Below are 13,574 nucleotides of genomic sequence, written 5' to 3'. Positions count from 1 at the left end.
GACCCTGCAAAGAAAAATCCAGACCCGTCAGGAAAAGTTGCCTTTGAAGATCCATTCAAACTAGCATGCCGCAATCTGAGTTTTGTCCATTTTTCTGAGAGCGAAGTGTGATCCGATGAGTGAGAGTTGGGGAGGAAAGAGCTGAAAATCAGATCTCTGGGAAGGGATTCTAAGGCCCGTCATCTCTGATTTTGGGACGGGAAGAACATGGCTGGTGGCCAGGGGTAAATGGATTTGCAACAGCCAAACATACCATAGCAGCAAGTTTGATTCAGACCTCGTAGTTAACACAGACCTGCCCTATCTGTCACTCCCCAAGCCAGGTGTAGCCCATCGACCATGCATTATAACGGAAGTGGTGCATGATAACTCCTTGTTTTTGCAACTCATCAAAGTCTGTGTGGCTTCTATATAGGCTTTGTTGAGCTTGGAGGTTCAGTCACAGAGGAGAGGGCTCTCACGTGCTGCTTGCCATGATGGAGGCAGCAGTGCTTCTGAGTACAAGTTGCTGGAAACTACGGGAAGGGAGAAGGCTCTTGTGCTCAGGTTCTGCTCCCTGGTTTCCCACAGGCATCTGGTTGGCCAATGGGAGAACAGAATGCTGGATATGATGGGCCTTTGGTCTGGGGAGCACATTCCACAAGCGGGGAGCCACTGCAGAAAAGGCCTCCCTCCAGACCTCTCGTGGAAGAGGCACATGAAGGAGGGCCTCAGAGGATGATCTCGGGCTCCAGGTGAGTCATTTGGGGAGAGGTAGAAGAAGAAGAAGGGACGCGGGTGGCGCTGTGGGTTGAACCACAGAGCCTAGGGCTTGCCAATCAGAAGGTCGGCGGTTCGAATCCCTGCGACGGGGTGAGCTCCCATTACTCGGTCCCTGCTCCTGCCAACCTAGCAGTTTGAAAGCACGTCAAAGTGCAAGTAGATAAATAGGTGGGAAGGTAAACGGCGTTTCCGTGTGCTGCTCTGGTTCGCCAGAAGCGGCTTAGTCATGCTGGCCACATGACCCGGAAGCTGTACGCCGGCTCCCTCGGCCAGTAAAGCGAGATGAGCGGCACAACCCCAGAGGCGGCCACGACTGGACCTAATGGTCAGGGGTCCCTTTACCTTTACCTTAGAAGAGGAAGAGGAAGAGGAAGAGGAAGAGGAAGAAGAAGAAGAAGAAGAGTTTGGATTTGATATCCCACTTTATCACTACCCTAAGGAGTCTCAAAGCGGCTAACATTCTCCTTTCCCTTCCTCCCCCACAACAAACACTCTGTGAGGTGAGTGAGGCTGAGAGACTTCAAAGAAGTGTGACTGGCCCAAGGTCACCCAGCAGCTGCGTGTGGAGGAACAGGGAATCGAACCCGGTTCACCAGATTACGAGTCCACTGCCCTCAACCACTACACCACACCGTCCTGAGCCGTTTAAGGTTTCGTACATCAAAACCAGGACTTTGAATTGGGCCCAGAATGATTGGCAGCCTGAGAGTCATTGCTTTGACTATCGAAAGGCAACATACAAATAAAATGAGGAGGTAGGACAACTCTGGGCGGTAATTTAGGCTAAGACCTGGTGACTTGTCCTGGTGAGCCTTGTATTAGAGCTGGGCTTCATTAACAAGTGTTATGACCCAGCCACCTGTTGCGTTTTGGATGGAGGTACTAGTGGGCTGGAGGGCTGGATTCCAAGGGGTGAGGGATAAGGGGTTCAGGCTCTCTCTAGCGCAGGGATTTTCCAACCTGAGGCCACGTTCTCCCATGGGCAACCTTCTGCCAATGGTGGGTGCGGACAGAGGCAAGAGTGGTGGCTTCTTTGTGCTTTTGCAGGGGAGGCAACATTCTAGCCACACAAAAGGAGATTTCTTACACCCCTCACCACCCTCCACCAGAAACTGTCAGAGTTCAAGGGCACATTCCAGACAGGCAAAAGTACTCAGAGAGGGCATGGAGGAAGGTGGGGGAGGCGCATGGCCCCCAGAGGGTGGGTGTGGCCAGATAAGAGAGGCCTGCAGAGCCTCCTTCGGGCCCCAGGGCCTGAGGTCGCCCAACCCTTGTTCTAGCCACGGATTTCCCTCACCGTCACCCCCTGCTCTTAACAGTAGTGTCCAGTGGGGTGGGGCATCAGTGAGCTCAAAAGAGGGCCGAGCGAGCAAAGGGATCAGTGCAGTTCAGCAGTGGGGGTAGGGAAACACACGGGATAGCTGGGAGGGCAGGTGCAGTGGCAAAACTAGGCTTTATTCCACCCGGGTCAAAAACCCAGTTTGGCACCTCACCCATGTCCATTTGTGTACACACACACAAGCTGGGATGCATGCGCATAGCCAGGAATATTTTTTTTGGGGGGGGGAGCCAAAATTGTTGAGGTTTTTAAAGGAAATTCCCATAAATATGACATTGCTGGGGAGCAGGCTTCTACTGGGGGGGGGGGAGAACCTCAGACAATTGAGTACTTTCAATGCTTTCAATAATATTTGTGGATGGGGGGGGCAACTGCCATGGCTGGGAGCCTCAATGGGGCTTCACTGGGGGCAAAAAAACTGACTAGCCCCTCCCCCCACGGCCCTGGGCAGGTGCAAGCAAACAGCACCAGATCTGCTACTGAATCCTTCTCGCTTTACAAAAATAGTCAGGAAAGGTGGCATTTGGCTTCCAAGGTAGCAAAATATATTTCACAGCTTGCCCAGAGGAGGTGAGGAGTTCTGAAAGGCTGTTTCCAAAGATTGCAACAAGCAAGCAGACTGGGCACCTCTGCTTTCAACACATTGGCATGGGAAGGGCATCGCCGTCTTGCCCTGCCAGTGCACCTCCTGACTTGGCAAAAGCAGGGCTCTGTGCCTTTAAATCACTTCGATTGTCCACAGCTGCTGTGGTTTGCAAGCATATTATCTGAGAGGCGCCCCCCCCCCATACATGGAGCAGAGTTAACAACTGTTTAGTTCTGTAAAAGGTTCAGAGATTGGGGGGGGGGGTGCTTTTTCTCTTTTGTTTGTTTTTGGCCTATGATTGTCCTTTATTCCTCCATCCAGAGAAGCCGGTTTGCTTTCAAAAGCAGCTAAAAAAAGGAAAGCGCAACTGAATTTGGCTGCGAAGCCACAAAAATCCAGACCATGCTATTTTTATTATTATTAGTTTTAAAAAGTGGGATGGAGCCGCTTGAAGACAGTTCAGAGTTTACAACGGACTTGGAACTCTTCTAAACTGTTAAATTTCCTTGGAAAACTTGAGAGCCAGAACTTGACTCTGGTGAAGGAAGCAGCTGAAATGTCTTGGAAAATAAACGTTTGCTGTCTGTTTGAACCTTACTAGAAAGAGAAGTTTGTGATGCTATTAAAAATGTGTGACCACATTTTTAATGTGGGGAGGGGGAGGGGGAGAAGGAGAAGGAGGGAGGGAACCAACTCTAAGGTTTCAGGGCTGACCAGGAAATCTAGAGATCTCTGAAACCACAAACTGGCTTCAAATGTTTTCTAAAAAGGTTATTGTAGAGGGGGAGGGCAAGTCTTCAGGGGGCAGCGTGGCGCTGGAACTAGACGGACACCTTAAAGGCTAAGAAATCAGGGTTCAGGAAGAGGAGGGGGAATCAATATTTTTTGGGGGGGGGATACTTGATCCCTAAATGTGCAGTTCGTTTGAACGCAGAGAAAGATCAAAGGCTGACTTGAGACTTCCCCCAAACCGTGGAAACCTTCTTGGAGTGTAGGAGGGGGAAGAGGGAGAAACCTCAAAGCAAACTGACTTCAAAACGAGCTGATTTTTCAAACAACAGCTGTTAGTGGAACCCTCCCAAGTGCGAGGAAATAAATTGCCAACACCCCCTTTTTTCAGCCTTTTTTTTTTGGTCAATATCCTGGAGAGAGGCGGGGGGGGGGGAGTGGAGCGAATCCTCCAGCCCAAGCAGGAAGAGCGAATCGACATCCATGTCTGTGTGTGGCTGTTAACGAAATCCCACTTCAATCCAATTTTTGGAAACAAAAAAGAGAGCGCGCACACAAACACACACACACAGCCCAAGAGACTGAAGAGGAGGGTTTGAAATCTCCTTGCAAGCAATCGGCTGTCCGCGCCTGGCGCTGCAGTACGAGAGAGCCAACCCACTGAGCGAGGAGGAGGAGGAGGAGGAAGCGAAGGGGGAATGGGAGCAGACGCTCCAACGTGGAAAAGCTTCCCAGCTCGCTTTCTGATACATTCCTGGCCAAGGCGATGCTTCTTGCAAGAGCTGCGCTGACTTGTTGCAAGGATCTGTCTTTGAGGGGGGGGAAGGCACGCGCGCAGCCAATCCAGGCTGGATCCATCGCTCGCTCGCTCTCCCCCACCCGCCTTCCCTTTCTTTGCTCCAGCGTGGATCTATTCGGTCGATTGAGCTGCATTCGGATCCACTCTCTTTTTTCCTGAAGGGGATCGGGCCGTTTGATGGGGACTCTCGGCAGCCTGGCGTTTGGGGGGCGGCCTCGGAGGGATTTTGGGGGGGACTGAGGGAGCGGGCGCGGGGGGTGCCGTGCGATCATGCAGCGGGCCAGCGTGATGGGGATGCCCTGCCCGGAACCCAGTGGATCTTATTCCCAGCAGTTCAAAGCCATGAGGTTTTCGTACCACATCGAGGCGGGAGCAGCGTCCTCTCCCCAGATTCGAGCCGGTAAGGGAGGAGGGATTGGGGGGCGAGGGGGGGCGCCTCGTTTTCTGTCTTTGGCTGGTCAATGGGAGAGCCTTCGTTCTGCCGTCCACGCTGGAGCGGAGGTGGGTTTCTGCTTTCGGTTTGCACCTTGAGCAAGGGAAGTCGTGCGCAATGGTTAGATCAAAGAAGCGCTTGCGCCAGGAGCATCTGGCTCCGCATTCGGGGGAGTGGAGGCCAGTGGCTAGAGCAGTATGCCGAAATGGCAGTTTTCTCTCTAGGAAATGATGTGCTGTGTCTGGTGGGAATCTGGGGAGTGGTGCGCGCAAATGTGGAGCTCTACCAAATGTGGATTAATATTTTTTTTTAAGTCTACAGTTTCTGGTCACTGGAGGTGTTAAAAATAAGAATGGGCAACGGGCCTCTTTTCTTTCATCTGCACTCTCCTCCGAAACGTGCCTAGAGGTCCTGGAGCACAGGAGGAATTATGCTGCCAACTCTGTAGCTCTCTGCCCCGAAGAGCTTACAGTGCTAGTGCAGCCGCCCTCTCTTCTCTAGAGCTGCCTCTGCCCCACCGCTCCTTCTCTCCCACAGTTCTTGTAGTTGGCCCTGATTTTCTTTCAACCCTGCCATTTTGATTTCTTTTCCTTTGCAAATTCCCAAACCTGATAAAAGACCAAGAAGGCAGCTTTTGAAACAAAGAGGTATGCAGTTAAATTGCAATGGGGGAGGTTCAGAAAAGGGAAGGGGGGAGGGTTGCAAGAGCGTTAGTTTTGCAGCCTGCACTCTCATTCCTCCCCAAGCATCTCAGAGTCTTCTTGCTTTGCAAGAGTAAAAAGGTAAAGGTAAAGGACCCCTGACAGTTAAGTCCAGTCACAAATGACTCTGGCGTGTCCCCCTCATCCTAGACCACACAATTTCCTACCCCTTTCTGTTCAGCTTGTTGCTTATAGCTCTTCTGCAAGACAGCTTGCCCCACTCTGAAACTGACTGATAAAGGACTTGGCTTACTGGATCTGCACCAGTGGAACTCCTTGCCACAGGCTCACACAAAGGCTTAGAGAAAATTTAACAGGATTAATACAGAAAAGATCAGCTGTATCTCCTGACAACTCATGCATTCATAGGTGGAATTAAGTTTGGAGCCAGGATTTGGTGTCATTTTCTCTGGGTCTGATTTGCAAATTGCATCCTGTCAAGATGTAAGTGTGAAATGTGCAAGGGGATGGGAGGGGGGGGAGATGTGTGTCTCTTTTCTCTTCTTTCTTTCCCCCACCCCCCTTCCCACTGTGAAGAATCTCACACAAGAGGAGACTGAAGCATTTGAGTCACCCTTACAAGTTTGGTATTATTAGAAACATTCTGTAGCCTGAGGAAGGCGATTGGGGAGGGGGGATTATTACAAAAAATAGGAAGAATTATCCTTCCTTGAAAGGAGGCTGAAGAACTGGGTCTCTGTCCTCAGCATCCACACTAGCCTTTGGGTACTAGGCCTGGCTCTTCAGAAATGCCAGTTATTACATTGCCAATTCCCTTAATGGCTTTGGGCATCACTCTTTAATAGGAAGGTGGCGCTTCCCAGTAGCTAGAGCAGGTTGCCCTGGGGGCTGGATAATGGTCTCCTGGCCTTTGCTGTAATGTGGGTGGGTGGGGGAATGAAATGTAACAGTGGATTCTTTTCTGTGACCCCAGACGCAGGGCAAGCCCTTCCCTTCCCCACCCCTTTCCTTTGTTGATTCAGACTTGGGTAAGCTTTGTGTTGTTTCCCCCTTTTTTTGCTTTGTGCCTGAGGCCTGAGTGGGACTCCAGTAGTCTTGGGTGCTGCCACAGTGTAGCGAAACTATACAGACACAAGCCTTTCATGTGTACAACCCATTCAATTTGTTGAAGCACCATTTCCTCTCCCCTCCCCAACCGATTATTTTGCTTTGTTAGCTAATCCAGCGACAGGAGTTTACTTGTGTGCATTTATCATGGTTGTTGCAATGGCACCTGTACATCATCTTCTCCTCCTTGCTTGTTTCCCCTTTAAAATGTGATTTATCTGCTAGGCTATACTGCCCTCTCTGTCCTGGGGAGAGAACCCAGGAATCCTAGCTCCCAGCCTTCCCTTCTCTAATACCCTGGACTCGCCCACTGCTCCCTTGAGCAATAGGTGGGAAGGAAGCAATAAGGCAAAACTGGAAAGATGGTCTTTCTGGCTTGCCTTCATGATCCAGGCCTGGATTGTTGGGTGGCAGTGCCATGAAGAGGTATAACAGGGGTGTGAAGAAAGGGAGAGGGGGTTTCTGCTGGGGAGGTGTGAGCCACTTCTGGTTTGCTTTGTTTTTCTTTTCTTATGCCTGGCTGTGTAGCACTGTATTTTACACTCCTCCAGCACGCAGGGAGGCTAAAGAAACTCAGGCGGGTCTGAACACTTCAGCTGGAAACTCGACTATTCTTAAAGACAGTGCCTGTGTGTGTGTGTGTGTGTGAGAGAGAGAGAGAGAGAGAGAGAGAGTGTTGTGCTTCCATCTTGCAATCCAGATTTTCATCCACAAAGGAAGCCTTGGTTTGTTGCTTCCAATAGGAGTTGGCTGACTTGCGCTGCTTGAAAACAAAATGCTGTTCTTGAAAAGAAGCCTGTTGGAAATCCTGGCTTCTTTTAGGCAGTAGCAGAACCTAGTACAGTGGTACCTCAGGTTAAGAACTTAATTGGTTCCGGAGGTCCATTCTTAACCTGAAACTGTAACCTGAAGCGTATATAACCCGAGGTACCGCTGTAGTTGTGCATACAGTCTCTCTCTCTCTCCTTTGGGCTCCCTTCCGCAGCTCTCTTCAGCCCAAGAGGTCGGAGCAGAAGGATGCAGGAGCTGACTCGGGATTTTGAGAAGGGACAGAAATCCTGTGGTTGGAGGAGGAGGAGGGCTGGGCGACTGGAGCCTGGAAGTGAAGTGGCAGGATTTAGGACTGGGGGATCAGATGTGTTAAAACATAACGTTTAGGTGCTCTTTACCCCCAGTGTGCTGTGCTTGCAGGAGAAACTTGAGCTTGCTCGGACCAGGTGCTGCCCATCCTTGTCTCCTGCCTGCTTATTCCGCCCCTAGGAACGGTTCTGATCTCCCTCCCCCATCTTCCTTCATTACAAAGCCTCAAGGAACGCTGCTGGGTTGACATAAAAGCAAAGCCACATCCTGGCTCCAGGGAAAGCCGCAGGGGGACTATCTGGGGGACAGAGAGCCCTGCTCAGGATGGGGAGAAGAAGGCCCGGCCCCTCTAACCCCTGCTGTAGGAGACGCATGTGGTCCAGGGAGACCGGGAGCCAGGCCTCTTTGGCTCTGGGACAGGGGAGCACAGTGGTTCTGAAAAAGAGCACAGCCTGCAGTTGCAGTGAGTCAAAGGAAACCGAGATTCAGGTTGGCTTAACTCAGCACTTCATTCGTCAGTGCTTTCTCTTTTGAGCAACTGTATTAATGAGTTGGGGGAGCCATGGCAAAGGACCCCAGGAAAGGAAGCACAAACCTAAAGGCAGGGCTGTTGACTTTATAAAGAATTTTGTGTTTGTCTGGTTTTTGTTTTTTTTAAAAAAACAACCATCATGCCAATTTATTTAAATCAGTATGCCTATTGCAAAACCTCCACGTGCCTTGCAGCCTTGTTTTGGGGGGGGGCACTCTTTGAAGTGTCCCCTCACTTCTCTAGCAATGTCTAATTGACATGGGCAGGTCCTAGACTGTATTACTGATAGGTGCAGTCTGGGAACTCATCTTTTGTCTCCTGTTCTATTTGAATCTCAAAACACGGGGCAGGGATTAATGCTTCCTTCTCCAGCTGCTGCATGGTGCATCTTCCTGACATAACCAAAAGGGGATTATGGAGAAAATTAGGATCTGGAACTAGGGAACTATGGGGGTCAAATTTGGGAGAGTGAAGCACAGGGCCCATCGTGAGGCTGCTGCAGAGGTAAAATGAGTGGTTTCACTATACGAAGGGGTTTTCTGCATCACTAAGGGTGGCAGAAAGGGACGCGGGTGGTGCTGTGGGTTAAACCACAGGGCCTAGGGCTTGCCGATCAGAAGGTTGGCGGTTCGAATCCCTGTGATGGGGTGAGCTCCCGTTGCTTGGTCCCTTCTCCTGCCAACCTAGCAGTTCGAAAGCACATCAAAGTGCAAGTAGATAAGTAGGTACCGCTCCGGTGGGAAGGTAAACTGCGTTTCCGTGCGCTGCTCTGGTTCGTCAGAAGCAGCTTAGTCATGCCGGCCACATGACCCAGTAGCTGTACGCCAGCTCCCTCGGCTAATAAAGCGAGATGAGCGCCACAACCCCAGAGACGGCCACGACTGGACCTAATGGTCAGGGGTCCCTTTACCTTTAAGGGTGACAGAATGGGAACCAGGCATATTGGACCTGTGGAGCTTACTCTGGTGGGAAGTTCTCCCATGCAACCCTCGGAAATGAATCAGGGCTCAGCAGGGCTTGCATAGGAGAACTGGCTTCCAGCTGGACTGTGCCTCAGCGTTGGCTAGTAAGAAAGGGTCCCCTTCTGCCGTGGGCATGGAAACGTCTTGAGGCCGCGTTTGGGGCAGCAGAGACCCCTCTGGTCCAAAACCGAGGGCACCTCTGGGAGATTCCTGCTCTCTTTCCTTGCTTGCAGTCTTACTGAGCCGGCCCCACCATTTTTTTCCATCCATCTGGGTGAGAAGTGCTATCTTTAGAAAGGGGCCGGGCTGGGGAGCTCTGGGCCTGTAGTTCACTGTGTCAGCAACAGCTGCCAGGCTCTGTGTGGGGAGGGGAAGCCTGGGCCTGAGACGGGAAAGGGCTCTCGGATGGGAGGGGAAGGGCGTTGAGGGCCGTATGCTAACAACCGGATCCCAAGACTTGCTGTGCCAGCAAGTAAAATAATTTAGGATGGGGCGTATGAACCGCTGTGCCAACGCTGCGTCATTGTGACATTTCGCTGGCACTGCTGGGACCGCTGTCTTGTCGCTCGATGCTGTTGCTGAGGTTTGGGGGGGGAGTTTGCCCAGGTGTGACCCCTACCCTTTCCAAGTGCATTCTATTGGAATATTAGCATGAGGCCCAAAGGAAGTGCTTCTTAACAAAAGTCATATTTAACTATACAGCGTCACGCAATTTTAATCATTAACATGTCCCTGAGTCTGTTCTGTCAGGGTATATATGCAAATAGGTACAGGGCTGGTGCCTGCACTGAGCATCCTCAGGCAGCTGCCAGGAACCTTTAGGCCACTATTTAAGTTCCCCACTTAAATTTGGGGAGCATTGTGAGTAATGTATGTGGTGCATGGCCCCATATTGCCATGTAAGCCTGCGTGCAGGGGTCTCTGCACACATGCAAAGGTATGGCAGATGTCTTTAAAGCAGGCATAGGCAAACTCGGCCCTCCAGTAGTTTTTGGGACTACAGCTCCCATCATCCCTAGCCAACAGGACCAGTAGTCAGGGATGATGGGAGTTGTAGTCCCAAAACATCTGGAGGGCCGAGTTTGCCTATGCCTGCTTTGAAGGCTGGAGAAGGCTCCAGTTATGTGCCCTCCAAACCCTGCAACGAAAAAACCCAAATTGTTTAGCCAGAAGAAATCATGCTGATGAAGAAGATTCACATGCATAATAAATATTATTTAATTGGGACCTAAAAATAGCTTGGTGCCGCAAGAGTGAAATCAGAAGACAAGCCCTGCCCACAGCTCTGCAGTTTGCAAATACATAATGAAGGGGAAAGGGGAACTAATTGGGGGTGGGTGGACACATTAGAACGATTGCTTGTGCATAATTGTTTCCAAGGTGGAAGTTAAAATACTTCATATATTCTAGGGGAAAGACTAGTCCTTTTTCAAAAAAGCAAAAATTAAAAATTGTCCACGTTCACTTTCACACAGCTCACTTTGACATACGGCCCTCAGAGAGTTGAGCATAGGTCATTATGGCCCTCCAAAAATGTTAGCCACCCTTGGACTAGGCAAATGGAAGGAGCGCATTATGTGGAGCTGGTGGGAGATGATCTTTAGGGACAGGAACTAGCAACCATGGGAGGAAGAGTAAGAAGTGATGCAGCTCCCACCAGACAGTCCTTTAGTTCTCACTCCCAAATGAGATGAAGCCCTGGGCAGAGGAATTCTATACTCCACCACTATGTGGGCAGAACAGCTCTTGTCTCTAGTTGATGCTCAGCCCACTCCAAGAGGAAACTTTTTGACAGTAAGAGCTGTTTGACAGTGGAACAGTCTCCCTCAGAAGGTGGTGGACTCTCCTTCCTTGGAGGTTTCTAAGCAGAGGTGAGATGGCCATCTGTCATGGAAGCTTTAGCTGAGATTCCTGCATTGCAAGGGGTTGAACTCTTGAGGTCCCTTCCAACTCTATGATTTTATGATAAAGGGTTAAACACAGTTGAAAGAAACGTTTTTTAAATTCTGCAAAACTTCAGTCCTGCCCTTTGGCAATGCTGCCATTGCCCGCCAATCCCACATTGCCCATAATGGAAGGAACTGGTCAACCTGGGGATGTGTCCACAGTGATACCACGTCCCCTTAGCGCACGAAGCAGTGCCACAGTGGCCGCAGATGATGAACCCCAGTAGCACAGGCCGCTAGTGTGTAGCTTCCAAAAGACTAGAGGTGCCCTGCAGGGTGGGGTCTTAAGTCTCACATACCACAGTGCCTACAAGTGTGCAGACTCAAGGACCCAGCCAGTCTCCCATCAGTGCAGCGCATGGGACCGTCTCTCCTCCAGCAGTTTGGCTGAGAAGCCAGTCTTGCTTGCCAGCACCCAACACGGCTACTCACCCCTTCATACACTGTGTCAGAAGCACCCCTTGGCATACTCTCAGAGGCCGACCCCCACAACCAGAGACAGCAAATGCAGTACAGTGGTACCTCAGGTTAAGAACTTAATTCGTTCTGGAGGTCCGTTCTTAACTTGAAACTGTTCTTAACCTGAGGTACCACTTTAGCTAATGGGACCTCCCGCTGCCGCCACGTGATTTCTGTTCTCATCCTGAAGCAAAGTTCTTAACCCGGGGTACTATTTCTGGGTTAGCGGAGTCTGTAACCTGAAGCGTCTGTAACCTGAGGTACCACTGTACTTGTTTCCCTACCTCCAAGAGTCCCATCCTGACTCATGTACCACCAGTCTGAAGGAGAGGGAACCCTGCTCACTAACCCCCACCAAATTCAGAAACAATACGTGGAGTATTGATGGCGATCTTTACCGAACGGCACCAGCAGGGATGGAGTGTAACCCACAAACACTGCCAACCAGTCACCTGGGCTGGGCTCTTGCGCTGGTTGGCAATGCTACAGAGGAGCAGTTGGAAACACAGTGCTCATGGCTGTAGTAATAGGTTGGGTCTTGGTCTGCACAAACCATGGTGTGGGATGGCTGTGCTTGTGGGAGCAAGGGGTGATATGGAGAGAGCAGTTCATAGTCCCTGCACCTGGATGCAGGTAGAAGAGTGAGAAGTGTTGCCTGTGTGCTCAGTCAGTGCTCACGATAGCAGCGTACCTGGTCTGGGGCTTCTGCCAAATCCTGAAGCTCCCTCAACTGGTGCGACTTCAATATAGGATTGTGGCATACTCAGTTCCTCTCCTATGTTTTCCCTGCTCTCTGTGGTTCTGCCTCCCTAACCCCCAATCATAATCTGTGATGTAAGCTCTTCAGGGCAGAAGCCTGCTGATATTACTCCAAAAAACGTGCAGACGTCCATTAAAGCAGCCTTGTTACTTGACCCGTGTATCCTCAAGATTGCACCAGCCACTTCTTGCGCCTCTTGGAGGTGTGATCAGGAATAGCAGTTCCTGAAATGTGGGGCTCCTGTTCTGTAAGGTGTGGGTAAGGTGGAGAGAGAGCACCCAGTAATGATACGATAATCTTTATTGTCATTGTCCCATACAGGACAATGAAATTGAAAAAATCTACATCAGACATTCAAAAACTCACAAGCCTGCTGTCCCAGCTATCCCAGCCTAGTTAGCCCGTAAAAACTCTGATACCCTATAATTGAATACATTGGTACCTCTGGTTACGTACTTAATTCGTTCCAGAGGTCCGTTCTTAACCTGAAACTGTTCTTAACCTGAAGCACCACTTTAGCTAATGGGGCCTCCCGCTGCCACACCGCCGGAGCACGATTTCTGAAGCAAAGTTCTTAACCCGAGGTAATATTTCTGGGTTAGCGGAATCTGTAACCTGAAGCGTATGTAACTCGAGGTACCACTGTACAATATACTCACATAAATACTACCTTACACTGTGTTTAAAACCAAAACCGCATTTGGATAGAAACTGATAAGGCCAGAAATAGGGCCTGCTCAAAATGCCAGGCCAGCGCTCCTGAAGTTCAGTCAACTAAGAAGCTGGCAATCCTGCAGTTTCTTAACTGCTCCTGTTTTTCCAGCCTCCGCCTCCGGCCTTTGATGACACTCCCCGCCCCCTTCTTCCTCTTCTGTGAAACGCAAAGGGTTAACCCCCCCCAACAGTCGTAACAGAGCAGGGTGAGGGCAGGATACATCCTGCTGCACCACCCACATTTGGCTTCTCTTCCCTCCCTCCAACTTTTTTTCCTCTTGCAGAACCCTTAATATGTTCCATATGGGCCCATCGTGTGCACAGAGGCTTCCGATGGCCCTGGGGCTGGAGCTGTTGGTGGAATGGACCCCCTGAATTCTGAATCACACTGACGTCTCCTTCCAGCCCCTATACGGGGCTTCTTCTTTTGAGTTGTCCTTCCCTGTGCAAGGGAGGGGGTATAATGAAGCTGATACGGATCTCTGTTTACCCCCACCACGCACTGCTTATACTGGACATATTCCCAGGTTGTTTTTATGTGCTCAGATTCTATTTAGTATTTTGTCTGGAGATGGAACACTGGGGGTCAGCACGTACTCAAAGCTTGTTTTGGGGTGGGGACTTCTGGAAAGCCGTCTGTGTGGCCACCATTCCTTGCCAGACTTGGTGGGCTTGCCTGCTTCTAAACTTTTTTGGGAAAGACC

General features: G+C 50.5%; 1 protein-coding gene across 1 annotated transcript in view; it reads left to right on the top strand.

Annotated features, from left to right (window-relative positions):
• Positions 1–4,088: 4,088 nt before the first annotated feature.
• Positions 4,089–13,574, top strand: part of FGD1 (FYVE, RhoGEF and PH domain containing 1) — a 53,308-nt gene continuing 43,822 nt past the window's right edge. Inside the window, exon 1 of the mRNA XM_053371449.1 lies at positions 4,089–4,615. Coding sequence (XP_053227424.1) covers positions 4,486–4,615 — 130 coding nt within the window. The 5' untranslated portion in view covers positions 4,089–4,485. The remainder of the gene's footprint in view (positions 4,616–13,574) is intronic.

Source organism: Podarcis raffonei, chromosome 17 (assembly GCF_027172205.1).
Source record: "Podarcis raffonei isolate rPodRaf1 chromosome 17, rPodRaf1.pri, whole genome shotgun sequence".
NCBI classification, from domain to species: domain Eukaryota; kingdom Metazoa; phylum Chordata; class Lepidosauria; order Squamata; family Lacertidae; genus Podarcis; species Podarcis raffonei.
Note: the sequence above shows the minus strand (reverse complement) of the source record. Positions and strands in the feature narration are given on the sequence as shown.